Genomic DNA, 21,088 nt, shown 5'->3' on the forward strand with positions numbered 1-21,088 from the left:
TTATCAAATACTCTTAGTCTAAAATATATGTATATGCAGTAAAAAAAAATTTTCTACATCTGAATATCTTACATTTTATGATCATCTAGTATCTTATATTTTATGATTTATCAGGTTGTGATGGATAATACCCTAACTAATAAACAAATTAGTGTATGTTGGAAAAAAATTTATAAAATTTCTACTAAATACAACTGCTCAGATCTGCATATTTTCTAAAAATTTTTCTCTATTTATCACCTAAGTATTTCATATAAAAAGTTAATCTTTCAAAAATTTGTCCTATTAACAAAATTGTCTTCTTGCTCATTTTATAAAATACATTTTCTTATAACTATTTACATATCTAACTATTTACATATCTAATCATTAACTTTCCAAGTTACATAATTCTTTTTATTTTTGTCTATGCCTTATTTATATTGAAAGGTTTTTAACTTAAAATGTTTTTATATTAAATTGCTTTAAATTCAAATGCAAATCTTAAAAATAATTAATTAATAATATAAAACAATAATTAGTAATTATATTAGAATATCCCAAACATAAACAAGTTAAGCTATATTAAATTAATTGATTAAAAATCAAATATAGTGTTTATTACAACAAATAGAGGTAACCAAGTTATAGTTGGCCTTAAAGGTTTAATCTTCCTCTATTTTTAAATTCTGTGTTTGAAAGAGTTCAGAGTAAAGATACACTATGATATGTTTTATAAAAAGTTAACTTTTGGCGGATTCTTTAATTTTTAAATTTTTTTAAAATTTTTTATTAAATCATAGTATCTCTGTAAATTTATAATGTAAGTCGGAAATTAATTCTTAATGGAAATTGTTTTTTAGACAACAAGCTCTTTTGTCTCATGAAGATGAACATGAAAACTTCTTTGCATCATTTGCAGCTCTGTCTGCTCATTATATAACTTCAAATTCCTGTCATAGTAAGTTGTACTTTTCTTTTGTGTAAGCTTTACTTAGAATATTTTAAAAACATGTATAGATTTCTAATAAATAATAAAGCAATTTATTTATGGTTTTGAAATATTTTGCATACAGCTCCAAAATTAGTCGTTTTGTTTAGTGTCTATATTTTATGCACATTATTGAAGATAGCGTCAATATTTAAGAACACTTTTGATTTTTCTTTTGTTTTAAAAGCATCTTAATTTTGGAAAAATTATTTGATTTTAAAGTATATTAATTTTCATTAAGTAAATAGTTTTCAAACATGGTTCTCTAGTTGGAGGACCACCAGAAAGAATGGATAATTGTTTCTCAGAAGATCACTTGAAAATCTCTTCTTAATATGCCTTAGCCTACACTTGCCCCCCGTGGCAGAATCGTAACAACACATCAACATTGTCGCAGAACGTTAGAGCTTTTTATACCATATTATTTATTACAACAACCTAATCTCGAAATGAAACGCACATTCGAGGAGTCCGATTTGCATGATTTCATCCTCGATCTTTTTTTCGGCAATTACTACTACGGATTTCATGATTTGTAATTAATTTTTTAATTTGATGATTATTTACGAAAGAAGGAAATTTGTCAAAGAAGGAAATTTGTGCATTCGCCCCCTAACAAAATGCGAGAATATCACCTATAATATTAGAATAAAAATTTATTACATGTTCAATTAAGAGAAAAATTATATAGTTTTTTCTTTTGTAAACACAGCTCTTTTGTTATTTTAAATTAGTAACATATATGTTTGTTATTATTAAAAGTATCTTGCTGAAAGATATTAGCGCTATAGAGTTTTGTTGCAGATTGCTCGAAAAAATTCTGCCATAGGGCGCTTGGGTGTTGTGCTACTGAGGATGATGAGTTTTCAAACATACATTTTCCACCAAGTTATGTACAAATCGAAAATTATTTCTTGATAAATTTGAGTACTAATTAAACTAATTTTAAGAATTTTAAGATTTAAAAAAACATTGATAATTTATATCTTTGTGTTAAAATGCATGTGACCACATGTTAGATACAAAGAAATAGTTATTATAATTTGTGTGCAGATATGGACAGCTATATAAATCATAAAAAATATTCAAATTTAAACAAATATTTGATTCATGATTTTCAAAAAGTTAGAGAAATTTTTTACTGAATTCATTTTGACCTGTTCTTAATTTACACTTGAAAGAATTTCAATTTCATAATGCAGACTTTATGTGAATTTTCATTTCAATGAAAGAGTTACAATTAAAACTACAATAAGCAAAGCGTTATGCGATATTTTAATAAAATGTTTGTTGTTAAAACATTTTATTTAAGACAAAATAATTTGTTTGTAACAAAAGAAAAGAGAATATTTTTCTCACCTGTCTAAGATTAAAACTGGTTGAACTTTTTCAACTCTTTTATGTATGGCAACTACTGTTACAATACCAGCAATTCAAAGAGTACTCCATTGACTCTGTGTTATAGAATTCTCCCTCTTAATAGTGATTAGGTAAATCTTCTATAACCAGTGTTTTCACTACAGCGCGAGAATCTCGCATATTTTTTCCTTTCCTCGCGTTAAAAAATGATTAATGCGAGAAGTTCGCGCACCCTATTAATGAATTTCAAAATGCGCGAATTTTGGAAAAAATTTTGTCTACTGCCATTTCAAATTAAATCCGCTTAGTTTTTCTTCCTTGATCTTTCATTATTTTCAATATCGGTCCTTGTTATCTAGCTTCCTTATTTACCAGTATTGTTCAGTTTCAGTGCGAACAGCAGAACCCCCCCCCCCCCCCCCCGGAACTCCTTTCAGGACACATTTTTCCATAACCATGTGTTCACCGTACGTAAGGTTTCTTCATGTAAAACGTTTAAATTTTATGTGCCTGAAAGTAAGATGGACAAATACCTTGTTAAGACAAATGAAACAAATGTCGGTAGAAGCGGTAAAAACGAAACAAATATGGATATTCAACGGATATGGATCAAATACTAGCATGAAGTATGAACTTGGAAAGAATATTTCACGATTTTATAGCAGAAATAATTTAAAAGCCTATGCTGGCAGATGTAGAGGTTAGAAAAGTGTGTGCACAATGCTGCAAATTTACTTAAGTGTTTTCGAATAATTCAGTATCTGTTGCAAGATCATTTAGCACCCAAATCCGAATTAAGACAAAATATCGAAACAGATTGACTGATAAGCATTTGAGCAACTTAATGAGAATGGCTGATGAAAAAGTAGATATAGAACATTTTCCATATAATGAGGCAGCAAAAATAATCAACGCTTTAAAAATTAGAAGATGTTAAAAATGTATTATAATTAAAGAAATATTTTTTTCCCCAGTCTATTCGTGTTTTTTTAAAACTTTTAGAAACTTCACTTAACTTTTTGAAATCTCACCCTGTTTTTGAGAAAGGATGAGAAATTCTCACCCATTTTTTCTTTGTAATGAAGACACTGGTAACTTTCCTGGTCTTGGTACAAATGTAAAATTGCTTTTTTTTCCATGTGTTATAAAAGTTATTGATTTTTTCAAATAAGACTCTAACTAACAATTTGTAAATCTCCTCTTATCTGGTTATTACTTTAAGCCACTCAATTATTCTGAAAAGTTTTATGTAGCTGTGTGATTCCAATATTTGAGTTATTGCTACATAAAATGCTCATGTCTAAAAATATTTTCAGCAATCATATTATAAAATACTTTTCTTTTTGGTAAATGATATCTTTTCAGTTCACTTGTAATCTTTCTGAATATAAAGAGATGACATGTATGGGTGTCTTACAATAATTTAGAATGTGATTATTTTCATAGTTTTCGTTCTTATTTACTTAAATTTAATATTTGTCATGCTGTAACGGAGTAAATGTATAGCAATAAATAATATATTATAAACAATTTTATAGATATTTGAAGAAAATGTAATTGAAGATGAAGTACATAAAGCTATTACTTCATAGGAGAACGAAGTCAAACTAAAATTGCAAACTGAAAAACCATCTTGTATTCTTCCAGGTGTAACACTAACTGTAGCTTGGCGCTGTCGCATCTTGGAACGTTATTTCTTATATCTTTTCTTAAATTTTCTCTATTTTTGTATTTGTATCTTGAATTGTATTATATATATATTTTCCTAAACTATTTTTGTTATTCTTTTGTAGTTCCAAAAAGTCAAATAAATACTGCTGCACAAGCATGTAAGGTATTGCTACAATATTTTTTGTATAAACTGAAGCACTGCACAGAACAATGTTGCATATCTCAGGTTTGTATATGCATATTATGTTTCTAATAATTTGTATACATTATGTTCACCATAATTTTAATTTGTATTGTATGGAAAAGTTTAATTAAATATTAGAAAAGTTTAATTAAATATTAGAAAATTTTAATTAAATATTAAATATTTAATTAAATATTAAATATTAAAAAAAAAGCATATATCTTCAACACAGTTTATATCTGAAAAGTATGTTGCACTTTGTACCATTTAATTAATTATAATATGTAATATCAAAAGTTACAATATATATTTTAAAAGTAATTTTCATCATCTGTCATACAAATAGGTGTTTCAAATTATGCTCGTGACTTAAACTAATTTTATTCTACTTACTTGTCTTTTACTTTGGTATTTCAGTGTTCTTTTTTTTTATTTATTTTGAAATTTTTCTTTATTTTAAGTTGAAATTTTTCTTAAATTATTTAAAAAATATTAATATTTTACCTTTATTTTTTTTTCAGAAACAAATAATTTCTATGATCCATGGTCTCTGCCAGAATTCTAATTCTCAAGTATTACTGCGTTCCGAGATTCCTCCATTGGTTCATATTCTCAAAACTGCAAAAGATCCACCATCCTTTGCTCTTAGAAGCAATGACTTACAAGGTAATATTTGAATAATATGTTTGAAATACAAGTACCAATGTCTTGTTTGATTTTAATTAATAGATTTAATAACTTTTTTCTACAAGTAAATAAATATTGGGCCAAATACTTTGTTAACTGATTTTTATATTTTTACTTTTAAATAGGAATAATTTAAAAATTTAAAAAAGGATAATTTAAAAATGTGAAAAAATTAAATACCACTTACAATTTCAAAAATTTCATAAATAAGTTTGATAATATGCATTTGAATGAATAAAATGAAGGAAGAAATATTCCAGTATATTTAGTTGCTTCACGAATGTCCATGTCCACAGGTTAAGTAGAATAAATTTTCTGCCTAAAAAGTATGTTTTATATTTGCATTAATTTTGTAGCTCACCATTATTTATTCAGATTTAAACAAACGGGCACGTATATGTATACAGACATCAACAATATGTTATTTTGTTGCTTGTTTTAACACTTTGTTCGCAATTTTTTTCCCCTTAGCAACTAGCAAGTTTATTAGCTTCAATTCATATCTAAAATATATGTTTTTAATTATATTCTACAAATATATTCTATAAATACTATTAATTTAATGTTTTTGTAATTAGATGGGCAAGATACCACCAAAGAACCCAAAAGACCAAGGCTTGATCCTAGTGCAGCAATTTTGGAACAGCTTATGACCCCAGTTCTCGATTCTCAAAATACACAAAAATCAGAAGGCCCTGTGGAAGTAGTTGATAAAGATGGAGATACTACAATCATACATATACCTGATCCAGGTCAAGAATCAAAGGTATTTCTTCTCTCATTAATTTTATCAACTGTTTAAAAATATCCAAATTCATTTATATTAAATCAGTGTTAGAATTAGGATAATGCTATGTTTCAGTATATCAATATAGTATGTGTTGTAAGTATAGAATTCAAAATTTAAGTTTGAAAGTATTTAAAACTGGATCATTGCATTTCAGTTCGTCCGGCCATAGCAACCACTAATTAAAATTTTAATAAAAAATTGATAAAGGTTTAGGACTTATATGCTGATTTAAAAAAAAAAAAAAACACAATAACTTTGGGATTTATGAAAGAGATACATTAAAGGGGCTAAAAAGATACAATCCAATAAATAAAAAATATTGTGAAAATTACCCAACTCTGTCAATTAATAATAGGACATTTTTTATCTGTTTCATAAGCATTTAGATGTAAAATCATGTAATTGACAGATTATTATGGAGAATAAATAATAGATTAACATTGTAGAATATATTTAAAATAAGTTTCAGCCATTTGTAGCTCTATTCATATTATTAATGTAGCAATAAGATGATTAGCTTGCTAAGTTTGTAAAAGCTCTCAACTTTTAATTCAATTCTTTTACTTTTTTTCTTCCAAAATTACTGATACTTATTGAAATCATCAAAACTACAGGTTATTATCCATATATTTATACTAATTTAAAAAATTGTTTTGTAAATTTGTTTCAGATACTACTTTTGGCCAAAAATAAGTTAGCCCTACAAGTTTTAAGTGGAGTAGATGACCTGTTGGACACCTGCTTACTACTTCCTGCTATAAATCAGTATACAATAAAGCTGCAGGATTCATTGGCTGGAAAAGGCTTACTTCTACCATCCTGCACGGCCGGTGCTGTTCGTATAAGCAATTCGTAAGTTTTTGTTTTTTTATATATTTTTTTTAATACAGTTTAAGGCAAAAAATTTATTTTATGAAAAATTAAATAAATTGTATTAAACACTTTTAAATTTTATTGATTATCATTCTTTCATAAGTCTGAAACGTATCTCCTTAGGAAATCCATTGTTGATGTCCCCTTTTAAAACTCATTAATTCATTGAAAAGAAAATATTAGCCGTAATGCAGTATATAAGTTTTTATTGGTTAGAGCATTATTGGTACTTTTATTTAGTATTGCTACATGATAATGTCATATCTAATAAGTTGATGTTTAATTTTTATTTATTTGTAGTAAGATATCTGAAAAGTTTCTCTTTTTTTTCTGATAAAGGACATTTTTAATTCAAATAATAAAATGATTTTAAGTTAAAGAACTTGAAGTTTATGAAAAAAAATTTTCTTTTTGTGTTTATTTAAGATATGAATATTTGGTTTTTTAAGAATATTTGAATTTTTTTCCTTTTTGTGTTTATCTAAGATTTATGAAAACATTTCACAACTGATTTTAAAATATTTTTACATGATAGTCATCATGATTTTTTGTGATTTTTTTTTCCAGTTACAAGGCTTTAGCAAGTGACATTCAAAGCATCAATAAAGCACTTAATTTGCCTGTTTTAGAACCATTAAGCAATCAAAGAATTGCAAAAATAATGAAAATTACATTGAGTTGTCTTTATGCTTCCATAAGTGTGGCAACTTCCAATAGTATATTGGGACTGTCTAGCAACCCACAAATGAAAGGGTCGACTTCTAAAGATGATGAAAATGAGATTTCTGCTACCTCTATAGTGGAAACCACTGTAAGTTTCATTTCTTATAATCTAAAGTTTTTAAATAAGTTGTTAGAGTTTGATGTGAAACTTTCTTTTCATTGGTTAGCCAATGACATGTATCAAATTTCATATCTGATATATTATCTTTAGTACTTAGACCTTTCTCATCACTTATTTTTTGTTAATCAATGAAAAGATAGTCCATTTGTAACTACAAAATAGAGGGAAAGTTGTTTGATACGTTGAAGTTTTAATTAGACCCAAGTTCTACTCTATTTTTATATTATTTTTTAGGTTGAATGCTATAAATTCATAAATTTTACTATCATCTTCATTATCACATTGAAAAATATTTGATTTATGTTGAGAGCTTTATTTATATTAAGGATATTGATTATTATTAAAGAGTGCCAATTTCAAGAAATTTAGTTAAATACTATTGTAATTTTAGTTGGCATGCTATTGCAATATTTTTTTTAAAATTCGAATAATAAGCATTACAAAATATTTGAGTTAAAATTATAATAACTGCTCATGAATAATTTGAAATTTTTATTGTTTCTTTATTATTATAAAAGTTAATTTGATAACTTGATGATTCACATTGCCTATGTAGAATATAAGTATTTTGTTAGAGTTTATTTTTTAGTGCACCAAATAATCAGCCCAGATTTGGCTTTTTGATCATACAGACACTATTACATACTGATTCACAAGTATTAAAAAGAAAATAAATAAATGAAAAAAATCCTTTCTTACTTTTACTGACTTGATCTTACTTTTTTAATCAGATTTTTTTTACTTCACTATAATGAGGTCATTAAAAAAAATGCTAATTATGTGTTTCTTTTTTTTTCAGTTAGAAATATATAATATCATTGCTGGGGTAATTAATAATTCAACTCGTGCAGGTGGACATGTAAGTATATATTAATAATGTATGTTTAATGAAATCTGATTGTGAATTTAATTTTTTTCCCATGATAATCAATTTAACTAACAATATGAAAATTATTTTATTTAATGTCTAAAGTTAGCAGAGATGCCAACTTGCTCCGGACAGCAAATATATATTTTAAAGTGGTAGTTTATCAATTGTGATTCTTGGTTTAATAAATTCAATTTAGTAGATATTTATCCACCACTATTTCTAAATAATTCATAGGCTTATATAATTCACCACTTTTTAGTACTTATGTTATGCTATACCTTTTAAAAGCAAGCAAAAGTAGTCAAATATATGCAAAATTTACTATGTAGTTATTTACCGTTTTTTTAAATTATTTTGGCGTGTCCGGAGCAGTTGGCATCTCTGAGTTAGTGCTATAAACTACAATGTCACATTTTGATCACAGTTGACTCTAATTAACATTCCCCATTATCTATATATCTACTTTAAGTTTGATTTTTGAGGACATATTATAGAAAAACTTCGAAAGCTAAAAATTAGGTGGTAACTTAAAGCAGCAAATACTAAAGCATTTTAAAATCTTGCATGAAGAATCACTTTAAAAATCTTTGAATGAAAACTAAAGGTAAGGAAAAGTATTTAATATTCAATTCTGTTTTCAGTCTTGAGGTTCCTTGACCTTTTTGTTCCCACGGGTCCCTCATTTGATAAATTTTTAATCTTGATGTCTTAAAATGATTCATCATTAAGATAGCTATTTTAATAACCTTTATGAAGTATTTTTTTATAATTAAAATAGGAGAATGTTTCTGAAAATTTTATAAAAGCTGCTTCCAATTTGCCAATTTAGAAAAAAACAATGTTGAAACTCTAGTTGATATTGCTTATTTGCATCATTTGCCTATCATATGATGGGCAATATTATATCATTATTCATTTATGTTTTGGTTTCAGTTTGTTAATTGTAATTATTTTAGGTCTCTACATTTTACTTTATTACATGGTATTTAGATTATGACTTGTCTCTTGTGAAATGATATTATAAGCAGTCAAACCTCCAAATTGCAGGATTTTTGAAACAGAGAATTACATTCTTTTAAATGTCATGCAATTATATGCATTGAAAATTCATAGATTATTTCCTATCTTTCTTAAATTTATAATTCTATTAAAAGTTCCTACTACCTTTTTAAATAAATAAATAAGTTAATTTTTATTTAATTTCATAAAAAAGGGTTGCAAATATTTCTACTCTTTTTCTTATGCCATAAATGTCTAACTTTTTATTAAATGTATAACAAATTATAAGTGAATGTCTTGACAACAGGATTTCAAAAATGTTTTTTCAATCCTTGTTTCTTTAACCTCTTTAAAAATAAGCATAAAAATTCATTACATCTTAACTAACTTTTTGTAGTTAAAAATTCTGCCAAAATATTTAAATATTGACTTTAGATATAATGGGATTTGATCAATTGCTTCACTTTTGGCAGTGTTTATTTTCGATAAAGCTCCAGCAATGGATTTATCCCTGTATTTCAAAGCAACAATTAAATACTCGCTTCTTACGCAGGTTATGTTCTTATATAGAATTTCATTGGGCAGGTTGTGGAGGTTTCTAACTCCCACGGCCTGTTCTTATTAATATCATAATTATTCAAAATAATACTCAAATATAGATCTATAGATTAAATGTTTTTCTTTAATTATTATTTAAGTGTGTCCCATTTAAATAACTGATAGATTTTTTATTTTTGATATTTTAAAATAAATCATTTATTTGAACCCAAGACCTGATCTTGTTCATGTCTTTCTGAATTTTTCCCAATATATGCTGGGAAACCCAAGAGATAGTAAATTTTCCTCAAAGGCTAAAAGCTCTATAAAATAAATATAGTTCACAAACATGGTTTTGTGTCTACAACTTCCATGATTAAATATAGTCCTACATTGTGCATCATCAATGGTTCAACAATTTATATCATAATAAAAATTTTCATTTTAAAGTGAAATTGGATTGGTTTATTTTTAAATCGCACACGATTGAGTTTTTTATTTATAAAGTTCAAAAAAGTAAATTATATTTCAAAAACAAAATTTAGGTATAAATTATAAATTCAATTATGCTGTTAATTTCTTTGAACTTTAAAAAGCATCTTGCCATCTTTTTACTTGAAACCAAAAAGTCATTTTTAGAAGCTTAAATATTACAGTTTTTTGTTACTTTCTTATAACAATAATTGTATCATCACCTTTTCAATTTGTTATATTTTTTTCACATTCATCATTTTTTTTAAAAAAAAAAGTGTAGAATTATATGGAATATTGCTTTAAATATAGTTTTTAATTCTTTCTAATATCTTTTTTCGTTAATTTAGATTTTGCAGAATCTGCATATGATTGGATGCTGGATTATATTAGGTGGTTTGCAATACATCTTAAACTTAAATCCCTCACAACTTGGAGAAAGGACCAAGGAAATCTCCTCTAGAGGCAAAGTCACTCCTGACCAAACACCATCTAAGGCTAAAGAATCTCAACCTACTCCAAAACCCATCATTTTAAAAATGTAATTCAATATATATATATGCATTATTTTTACTTAAACAGTTATTAAAATGCTTGTTATGTTATTAAAATATACAGGATGACCAGAAGAAGAAAAAAAGAAAAAAACGCTCCAAAGTAAAATGAAATGACAAAAAAATGTTTGAAATAAATATTACAAAATGCTCAAAGCAAATTTGGTTGGCACTTTTTTTGGTTGCCTTGTATTATGGTGATAATAATAAAAACAATTTATTTAAATTTATTGCTCATTAGTGGTTTTCTTAAATGTAGAATTAAAGTAAATGTTTAAAATTGATTACTGAAGTTATCCCCACTCAAGAATATGGCTTAGGTTTGCCAGTTGTAAAGAATACTCATTCTGACTAACTTAACTGTCAACTGTAGAGGATTAGAATATCACAAAAATTGATATTGAACGTTGAAGACCGTGTGAATATGAAACCTTTAAGACCGTGAAATAAATAAGTTTTCTATTACTCAATAAAAAAGCTAATTCTATGTGGGTATAAACTTTCCTTGAAAAATATGCAACTACTTTTTTTTTCATTCAAAATTATAGAAAAAGAAAAGGATATAATAAACTTTAGACAATAATTTTTATGCCATTTGAATATGTAGACTATTCTTTATTTGAAAAATTAAAAAATTTCTCAAGAAGAATATAACATATTTAAGTGTATTAGACAAACATATAAAAAGTAAATAAATTATAAAAGTATAATTATAGGTTTCTTGTATTTGAATTAAAAAAGTATTAAAATCCTTAATGAAAATATTTGTAAAATTAGTATAGTTGTAAGTTCACTCTATAATATGCATAGATTTAGAAGTTCATTTGTCTAAGTAGTGTAAATTCTGCAAATGAAATGTATAAATCATTATATTTCAACATTATTTTAGTATTATTTTTTTCTCACTTTATTAATTATTTTGTTTATACTGAAATATAATGTGTATAAAGCTATAGCAAGATAATATTGAGTTTAAATCTTTTATTGGATATTTTAATACTGTACATGCATTGTATAAATTTAAAGCTGTGGATTGTTTTTGTAATTTATTTTTAAACCTGAAATGTAAAAAGTGTGCATTTAAGAGTAACACCAGCTTTGTATCAATAGTTTGAGAATCTATTATCTTAATATAATTATCTTCTAAAAAATGGTTTGTTATATACAAAAAGGATATTGTTATAATAGCTGTCTGACGAATTTCTTCTTTAAATTTATTTAGACAACAAGGCTGTGGCGTATTATCTGTTGCTCTTGCAACACATGCTATTTCTCTGATGTCTGAACTTTTGGATGACTTGAAAGTTGAAGTAGGCTCTGAACTCATTGAAAGTATGGGAAATACACTATCATCAGCTCAGGGAGCATTTATAGTGCCTGATATAACTGAAACATTTACAGCTTGGCAACGAGTTCAAAAAATTACTTCAACAATTAACTTGACAAACTTGCTTTTCAGTCTTGCTTCTGTGAGTTACCGTAAGGTAAGATGCATATTATGTACTCCTCAATATCCTGTAATACGCATGTGTACAGATGTATAAAATTTTTTTATTTGTGTATGTGTGTGTTTTATAGGCATGTATGTTAAAAAGAATTCAAAAAAATCCAGTTGATGGAGATAATTTCAGTACTTCAGATTCAAATACATATTATGAAGATGATTTTAGCTCCTCAGAAGATAGCAGTGTTGACACAGGTATTAATTATATCTTTATTTTAAAAAAAGTAATCTGCTGCTACATTCTGCTGTGACATAAATATTATTCATAAATTCTTTAACTACCCTATTCTTTTGAAATGCATGATTTATGTTCAATGTATTATGTATCAAGAGGATAATATGTAAAATAAATATAATTTATTCTGAATTTCTTTTCAGTAGTTAGATGATTTTTATAAATACTTAAAAAATATGTTTCTTAATAGAAACCGCTTCACAAAATACTCTAAACTGCTAAGTCCCAAAAGAGTCTACAGAATAATTTATGTTTATAGCAGGACTTTTACATCCACTTTCTGCACTTGTATTATATACTGCTAATAGTTTTTGTTTCATTTTGTGGGAATTTATGTTGCATGTATTAGATATAATTCCATTCCTAGAATGGAAATTTATTTTTACAGTGTTGACAAGGCTTAATTCTAAGTTTAAATGCAAATGAATGTATAGATAATTGAAGTCTGTGCATAAATTTGAATTTAGTTATTTGATAACTACAGTTGTTATTAACTGCAACTACATTAATTTTAAACTGTACTCTAATCTCTATCTAATTTAGACTATCAGTACAGGTAGTCTAAACCTCTATTTGCAATGTCATTAATAAAAGATTTTTATATTTATTAATTACGTTTTATACGATAATGCACACATCACCCAGTCGTGGCAAAGCATTTTGTCCCCATTTCTTAGGGCTCTATCTTTTAACGTGCATAGTAGGAAAGCCACATAATTTTTACTATGGCCAGATGACGTGGACAGCACCTGAGCTAGTACCCCTCTTTCCAAACTTCCACACAACCAATGAGAGGATTTTGAACCATAATTGATTTTACTCGCACCTTAATTCGTGTACATGCCGGTTGTACTGTTGGTAACGAACTCCCTATCCCAGCTTTTCAACCAACAGTGTATGCAACATCTTAACCGACTGTTCCACAGGCAAGTTTTCATATGCTTATAAATAACTTTACTTCATCTGTATCAAGTATTTTTTAATAAATGAAAATATAACATTTAATTAGACATCTGTTTTAATTGCTTTTGGATCTTTTACCAATTAATCTTATCTTGTATAATGATGGTTAAAAAATATGTTTTGTATTTTTAAATCAAAACTATTTCTGTTAACACTCTTTTTTTTCTTTACCTAATTATCAATTTATAGGTTTAAGGTTACTTTAGTTTTATTTTACAAATATATTTTACGTTACAGGTTTAGATAATATCACAAATTGTGACATTTATTTGTAAATTTTTCTGCTCATATGCATTTCTTAGACTTGTGTAGTAAATTCTCTATATAATTTTATTAGTTTTAATATTTTAAGTTTATGTATTTTTTATTATATGGTTATTTACTGACAAACTTAATGGTTAATGAGTTTAAATAAATAAAATTATGTGAATTTTGGTTTACTTTCCAATAAAAAGAAAATGGAAGTATTTCTAGTTTAAAAATACAAATATAATCCATTGTATGAATTTTTCTATTGGAAAAAGTTCATGGATTATGGGAATTCATTTAGTGTAAAAAATGTTAAATTATATATATTGTAAATATTTACTAAGATATCATCTCATTACTTAGATGATGACAGTGAACCTATTCTTGGACAGTGGTTTGAGGAGACTTTAGCTCCACCTGAGCCTCCAAATGCTGCCCCTGCACCTGCAGCAAATAGTAATGAATCTGATGCTTCAAATGCTAAAGCTCAGCAACCTCAGCAAGTAACTGCTGAAAACTCTTCTCTAATACCTGATAAAGGAGAACCCAATGGGGTAAATTATGAAATTTCTTACATTTATGCTAATTGTATCTTTCTTTTAATCAAATATTATATATATTGCTTTAACAAGTTAAAAACGGCTGGTCATAGTCTGTTTAAAAAAAGATTGATAACAAAACTAAACTAAGTAACTTGGCAACTTGAATCATAAAATATAATATCAACTATCTATTATAATTTTCTGTTTCTTCTTCTTTTTTTTTAAAACTTAAAATGTAGTTTTTAACATTTTGAATGACTTTTTCTAACAATATTTTTTTTATTGTACAAAATAATTTGTCATTATGGTGATTTTTAAAAATAGTTAATAAATTATCAGAAATGATCTTAATTGCCTCAGTAATGTGAAAGTCATAATTATAGTTTATTTAGTTTTAAGACTTAATTAAGGTTTTTTTATGCACTGGTGACTTAAATTTCAAATTTATGCTTTTAGTGGAGATCTATGCTTATCTAAAATCTGAAGGATATAAAACAAGATGAAATTTAAATGTAATAAATAATAAAAGTGTGAATTTTCTTTTTCTTGCACTTCAATATTCATTTTTTGCAGTGTGCATTCACTAACAAAAAGGCAAGAGATGGTGAAAATTATTTTATTTCGTTCTATATAAATGTGTGTACAAGAATTTAAATTAATTAGGAAAATAATCTAAGGCAAAAAAAATTTTTCTCTTAAGGCATTAAGTCAGAATTTTATTTTAAAAAGGAAAAAAAAAAACTTTAATTCAAAGCAAAGTTTAGATAAATTAAGTTTTATTTAATTTACATTGCATATCTATATTAAGGAACGAATTGTTCTTTATTTTCGACTGATAGTAGATTCAGTACACCAATTTATTATTGTTCTTTTTTTATCTATTTTTGGCCAGACTTTGTTGACCATTTTTCTTAGAATAATAGGTTTTTAGTTTTCAAATGTGTGAGGGTTCTCGTTTAAATTTATTATTTATTTAAAAACTTGGGATTGTTCATTTTTTATTTTAAAAGTTTCAGCCTTGAAAACTTTTTCTCTAATGACTGAACTTGCAATTTTTAGCAGTGAATTTCATTACAATAATGTACCGTCTTTATTAACAAACAATTTTCAACTATAGAAAAATTAGTTTAAATATAATATTATGTAAATATAATACTATAGTAAAAAGTTAATAGCACTCTGTTTTTATCTACAAAACGGGATTATAAGTGTCAAAAAACTTAGCTAGTTTTTTGAACTGATGTATACAAATGAAGATTAGCTTTTTCACAAGAAAAGTATCAGAAGTTTTTGGCATGACAAGCATCAAAAATCGTTTAAACTGTCAGGAACTATTTTGGTGCATTAGTTTGGTTATGAAAACATTCTCTTTCATTAATTCTAATATAATTATTATTTTATTTATTTTGTTGCTAATGCTAATTTTCATATTTGGTAAATGACTTGGTATTCCCATACAATGTGTTTTTTTTTAAGGAAAAAATTATTTTATTAATACATTTTGCTGGGGGAAATTTTTTTTAAAATTGGTTTTAATTTTGTTCCAAGTGAAATTTCCTGTAAGGTTTATTATTATTTTTTTAAATTTTCAAATGTCTTATCGCCATTTGTTATCATGTGATGTATCATTATTCTATTTTTGAAAAATTCTTTATTAATTTTTTGTTTATTCTATTTCAGTATATCAGTTTAGCTGCGAAAATATTCTCTTTCATGAACAACTTCTTGGTGAACTTTGATAATCAATGCATTAAAACATTTTTAAAGTATGTTCATATTTTGTTTTTTTAATTAGCCTTATGTTATTTATGATTTCTGAATAATAAACATTTGTGGTTTAATTGATGTTAATGCCATAAAAGAATGGCATTAACATCAATTCACTTTAATATCATTCTCTCTCTCTTTTCTTTTTTTTTTTTCAATCTGTATAATATTCAATTAAATAATTTATTATTGTAAATATTAAGGCAATATAATATAGTTATGATTGAAGAGAAGTGATGACATGTTTTCGAAAATATTTACTAAGAGAGTTTATATAATTTTATTATAATTGAAAATGCGTTAATTGGTAATATTTTTTTTAAAAAAAACATGAATATTGGGCCAAATATTCTGCTTAATGTTCGGCCGAATATTAAATAATAATAAAATAATATTTTATTTAATATAAAATAATGTGTTATACGAATTAAGTATTATTTGAAAAATTATTTTTTGATCAAGTTTTTTTTTTTGAGAAAATTGTAATAGATTTAATAAAGAATAATCTAAAGTCGAATTTTTTACCATATATTGTACAAACTAGTTTTTACACATACTTATTGAGTATATATATTTTATAACACATATTTTTGTTCCGAAAAACGCATGGAAAAGCGAAATTTGAAGAAATGAATCTAGATTACTTTCTACTGATCTGTGAGTTTTGTAATGCTGATTCTATTCTTTTTTCAATTGTATTCGGGCAAGCCAATTTCATTGTTTTTTTTCGACAATTTATGTTTTAAAAATTGATAAAATGTTTTAAAATTTTATCACTTTTTTAAAACAAAAACAAAGCATGTTGACAGAGGGTTTCTGATAGACTTAATTGTTTTATTGTCTCTTTTTTTCTTGTACGCAAAGCAGATGACTTGTAGCACAGTAAACTGTGATTCTCAACGTTAAAGGTATATTTCAGAATTAAAAATAATTTTTCTTTTGATTTTTTATAAACTTTTCCTTTTATGAGCGTATTTATTAGAAATTTATAAGACATTATGTATCTGACAACTGATGCAATATTATTTATTATGCTTTTGTGTATTATGTTTGTTTTTTTATCGGCGTTTTTATGTTAGGACTGCGTTTTTAGTAGACATTATTTCTTTTAATGTTTTATGGATAATTTTTTGCCGGAAAATATTTTTTGCATTAAAGTTTCGTTTTAAGAACAAAGAGGATATTTATTTTTCTTATTTTCTATTTCTTTTTTTTTCAGCATTACAATTTTTGTTTCGTTTTAAATAACTGATGTTTTTTTTTTTTTAATCTTAAATCTTCCTAATTTTCTTAAAGTATTTTTCTCTCTTTACCCTATATCAATATACGGCTAAGTTTTGTTTATTTTTCAATAATGACTATACTTATTTCTATATAAAAAGTATTCATTAATTTATTTTCTTAAAAAATGTTGCTATTCGGGCACTGAATATTTGGTATTCGGCCAATTTTTTTGGCCGAATATTCGGTATTCAGCCAAATTACTATTCACTACATCATTATCTCTAAATGGAATAATAAATTTCATAATATTTCTTTAGGTACAATCTAAGTGAATCTCAAATGATCGTGTTGGCTGGCATAATCAAAGACTTAGATAGAGAAACTTCTAGAATAGATAGTGGTAAGTTTTAAAATTTAAATTTAATATTATGTTCTTGTTTTGGAATTACTTTAATGTGTTATTTTTTTTATAATTTAAATTGATTTTTTTTCCTGTTATTTCTTAAAAATAACTACTGAATAAATATTCGCTAAAGATTATCGGACTTTTTGAAAAAAAAAGTTATTTTTACCTTATTAAATATTTTCATTTCTTAAAAAATTTTATGAATTAATAGACTTTAATTTATTTGAAGCATATAAAGACTTAAATGAGAAAAAAATACTGCTTAATTATCGTTAAACATTTTGCAAATAAACAATTCAATTTTTTCAGTTACATTATTTATATTATTGTTGAAAATATATGCATGTTCAATGCAATTTTTTAAAAAAGAAAACGAATAAAAGGTTTTTGTTTTCATTTTATTTATTTACATATTATTATCCCACAAAAAATGGATATTCTTATAAGGATACTTTTTAATATTTGCTTTTGGTGGCAAAGTAAATAAAAATATACAACATATTTTTTACTTGAAGTAAGTAATTTTTTTTATTTGCTTTTATTATTGCTATTTTTAAAAATTTTAAATTTTTATAAGAACTAATTAAAAACCAAAATTTTTGTGTATAAAATATATTTCAATTTATTTCATGCTTTCCAAATGTTTTTATTTACAAGAATCTATTAATATTGATTACTTTTTTCAGTTTTTTATTTTAACTTTCAAAATTATAAATGCTGCATTTATTTGTCGTCTCTTATTTATTTGGTATTGACTGAGTAAAAATGTAATCATTAATTTTTCTGAAATACAGTTATAGTTCCAGGATCAAGCAACTTTATATTAAACCAGAGTTTATGGTAGCAATTATTTTCTGTAATACTTTTTTCTTTGAGGAGAATAGTATTATACAGTAATGATATTTTCTTTGATGGTAAGTATACTCTTATATTTGTTTTTCTATTTTTTTAAAGGTTCAATCAGTGTTTATTTTGGACCTGTTCTCGGACAACTGTATGATGACTTTTCACAAGCATTAGCTAAATTCATTCACAACATTTTAGCAACTAACATTCTGCTTGATAATTTACAGGTAAAATAAGCTATTATAGTTTCATTTTTTTTCCTAATATAAATATTTTATATAAGTACACATTCATAAACTAAACGAAAACAAAATCCACTTTTTTCGATTATATCTAAACCAATAAATTTAAATAAAATGAAATGGAATACATTTCGTTAGTTGTGTAATTTAGATAGTTTTTACTATGTATTCTAGTCTCAAATTGTGCATTAATTTGTTTGTTGGTATTGTAAATTAATGTGAAAATTCAGTTTTTTATTCCTCCAAATGTTTTGTAGAATTGTCTCTTAGCTCAACTTGGAGTAAGCCCTTGGCATCAAGAAACATGGCCATTACAGGTTTTCTCACGTACTTTGTCTGTGCTAGCTCAGGTATGTACATTTTATTGTTATTTTTATGTATGTATGAAAACAAATAAGCTTATATTTTCATATTTCATTATTATAAATTTAAGCAATTTCTCAATTTTATTTTTGATGAAACAAAACAATAAAAATCACTTAAATGTCACGTAAATAAAATTCTTTATTTCCTTACTTTTAGAAATTAAATTTTGTAGTTATTTAGATTCTGCTAGCTTGTAGTTTTATCAGACATAAAAAAAAAAAAAAATTTCATCCTAATAAGTGACTTTTTCCTTTTCTTAGACTTTATTACTTCGACAACAAAGAGAAAAAGATGAACTTCGGAGTGATAGTGAAGCATCTTGTGTTTTAATCTGGTTGAAATTGTTAAATACCATGAAAAGGATAATTTTAACTCCTGCAGCTACTTTTACTTCAATTGAAGATACTGAAGGTTTTTATTTTGTTTTAAAATATTCTGTATATTTTTATAATTTATTGTTGCATTTTTATAAAGAGCTTTATAATGTGTATTTGTAGTTAAAGTATTCTTTTTAAAAATATTCCAGACATAAATGTGGAACATTCTCAACTACTTTTGTTCTTATTTCACAATCTACATCTTATGCAAAAGAAAAGTGTTTTGTTAAAGATGGCACAAACTCTCATGGAGATTTCTTCTTCAGTTATGAGGTATTAATTTTTAAATATAAGCTAAGGAACTCTAAGCATGTTTGATACTCTTTTGTTTTGATAATTTATATGTGATTATGTATTTTTGTTATTGTTATTAGTTTAAACAGCTAATAACAACTTTAAAACCTTTGAAATAGTGGCACAATGGTTGAAGCATTGAGCTAAAAAAGACTATGCTTCCTTCTTTGGTGGTGGTTTAAGTCCACTTAGCTTCAAATCTAGAGGTACTAGCTAAGCTGATAAGTAAATGCTCACCACATTGTAAACCTGTAGGTCTCTAAATTTTAAACTTACATGGCTTTCCTTTACCTACAATTTATTGCTTCAAAAGTGTTTTACTTTACTCAACAGGAAAATAGATTATTATATGTGCATGCATATGTAATTTGAATTTTTCAATATATCACAATTAGGCATTTAAAAACAGTGTTTTTTACCTTGCTATTTAATCTTAATTCTTGTTTAAGTATGTAAATTTCACTTAAGCATTAGTTTAAATTTATATACTTTTTAACAGCTGATAATAATTTATCCAACTTCATTTGCAATGGTGTACAACAATCACAGCTAATTATCTGTTCTATATTTATGTTTCTTTGTATAATTAACAGCTGATAATAATTTATCCAACTTCATTTGCAATGGTGTACAACAATCACAGCTAATTATCTGTTCTATATTTATGTTTCTTTATATAATATAGAAAACTCATAATTATCTTAAAATAAAAGTTCACTTGATTCAAAGATGCCTAATAAAAAACCATTTCATTTTGCACTTTTGTTGACAGCTGATACAGTGTTTTGGTTTTTATTTTTGTGGAATTGCTGAATCAGAAACTGATTGCATTTTATTTAGATATATATATAAAGTGAAATGATTAAACATGAAATTTCGACTAAATGATATATAAGGAGTAAAAAGAGAATTTACAATTACTCTGACTTTTAAAAGGATCACTTTCTGATTTTGCTGGGTATGAATGAGGGATTCAAAACATATTGGTATTAGGAAAATATAGTTAAATTGAAATAATTTTGAAGAATGTTGTCACAAAATATATATATTTTTTATTCTTACTTTCCAGTCCCCTACGAGATTTCCAATTGTTGTATCTTGGCAGAATGTTATTAATATTTGAATACATGATGAGAAATTTATATGATGCACCACCATCTTTACTGGAACAGGTATGATTTTTTTTCTATCTGTATGTATCAAAATTTGAATTCTAGTTAACTGTTCCATGCTACGCCTCTGAATTATTTTATCTGCTAATTA

At 25.6% G+C, this 21,088-nt stretch overlaps 1 protein-coding gene across 1 annotated transcript in view; it reads left to right on the forward strand.

Moving 5' to 3' along the window:
• Positions 1 to 21,088, forward strand: part of poe (E3 ubiquitin-protein ligase-like protein poe) — an 80,354-nt gene that overhangs the window by 2,338 nt on the left and 56,928 nt on the right. Inside the window, exons 2-19 of the mRNA XM_043052964.3 lie at positions 843 to 940; positions 4,123 to 4,226; positions 4,706 to 4,850; positions 5,450 to 5,637; positions 6,332 to 6,513; positions 7,102 to 7,345; positions 8,178 to 8,237; positions 10,607 to 10,797; positions 12,033 to 12,294; positions 12,389 to 12,509; positions 14,125 to 14,315; positions 15,984 to 16,069; positions 17,612 to 17,694; positions 18,655 to 18,773; positions 19,046 to 19,138; positions 19,415 to 19,565; positions 19,681 to 19,804; positions 20,895 to 20,997. Of these exons, the coding sequence (XP_042908898.3) occupies positions 843 to 940; positions 4,123 to 4,226; positions 4,706 to 4,850; positions 5,450 to 5,637; positions 6,332 to 6,513; positions 7,102 to 7,345; positions 8,178 to 8,237; positions 10,607 to 10,797; positions 12,033 to 12,294; positions 12,389 to 12,509; positions 14,125 to 14,315; positions 15,984 to 16,069; positions 17,612 to 17,694; positions 18,655 to 18,773; positions 19,046 to 19,138; positions 19,415 to 19,565; positions 19,681 to 19,804; positions 20,895 to 20,997 (2,545 nt within the window). The remainder of the gene's footprint in view (positions 1 to 842; positions 941 to 4,122; positions 4,227 to 4,705; positions 4,851 to 5,449; positions 5,638 to 6,331; positions 6,514 to 7,101; positions 7,346 to 8,177; positions 8,238 to 10,606; positions 10,798 to 12,032; positions 12,295 to 12,388; positions 12,510 to 14,124; positions 14,316 to 15,983; positions 16,070 to 17,611; positions 17,695 to 18,654; positions 18,774 to 19,045; positions 19,139 to 19,414; positions 19,566 to 19,680; positions 19,805 to 20,894; positions 20,998 to 21,088) is intronic.

Source organism: Parasteatoda tepidariorum, chromosome 1 (genome assembly GCF_982258835.1).
Source record: "Parasteatoda tepidariorum strain Cologne lab strain chromosome 1, Ptep-v5.0, whole genome shotgun sequence".
In the NCBI taxonomy this organism is placed as follows: domain Eukaryota; kingdom Metazoa; phylum Arthropoda; class Arachnida; order Araneae; family Theridiidae; genus Parasteatoda; species Parasteatoda tepidariorum.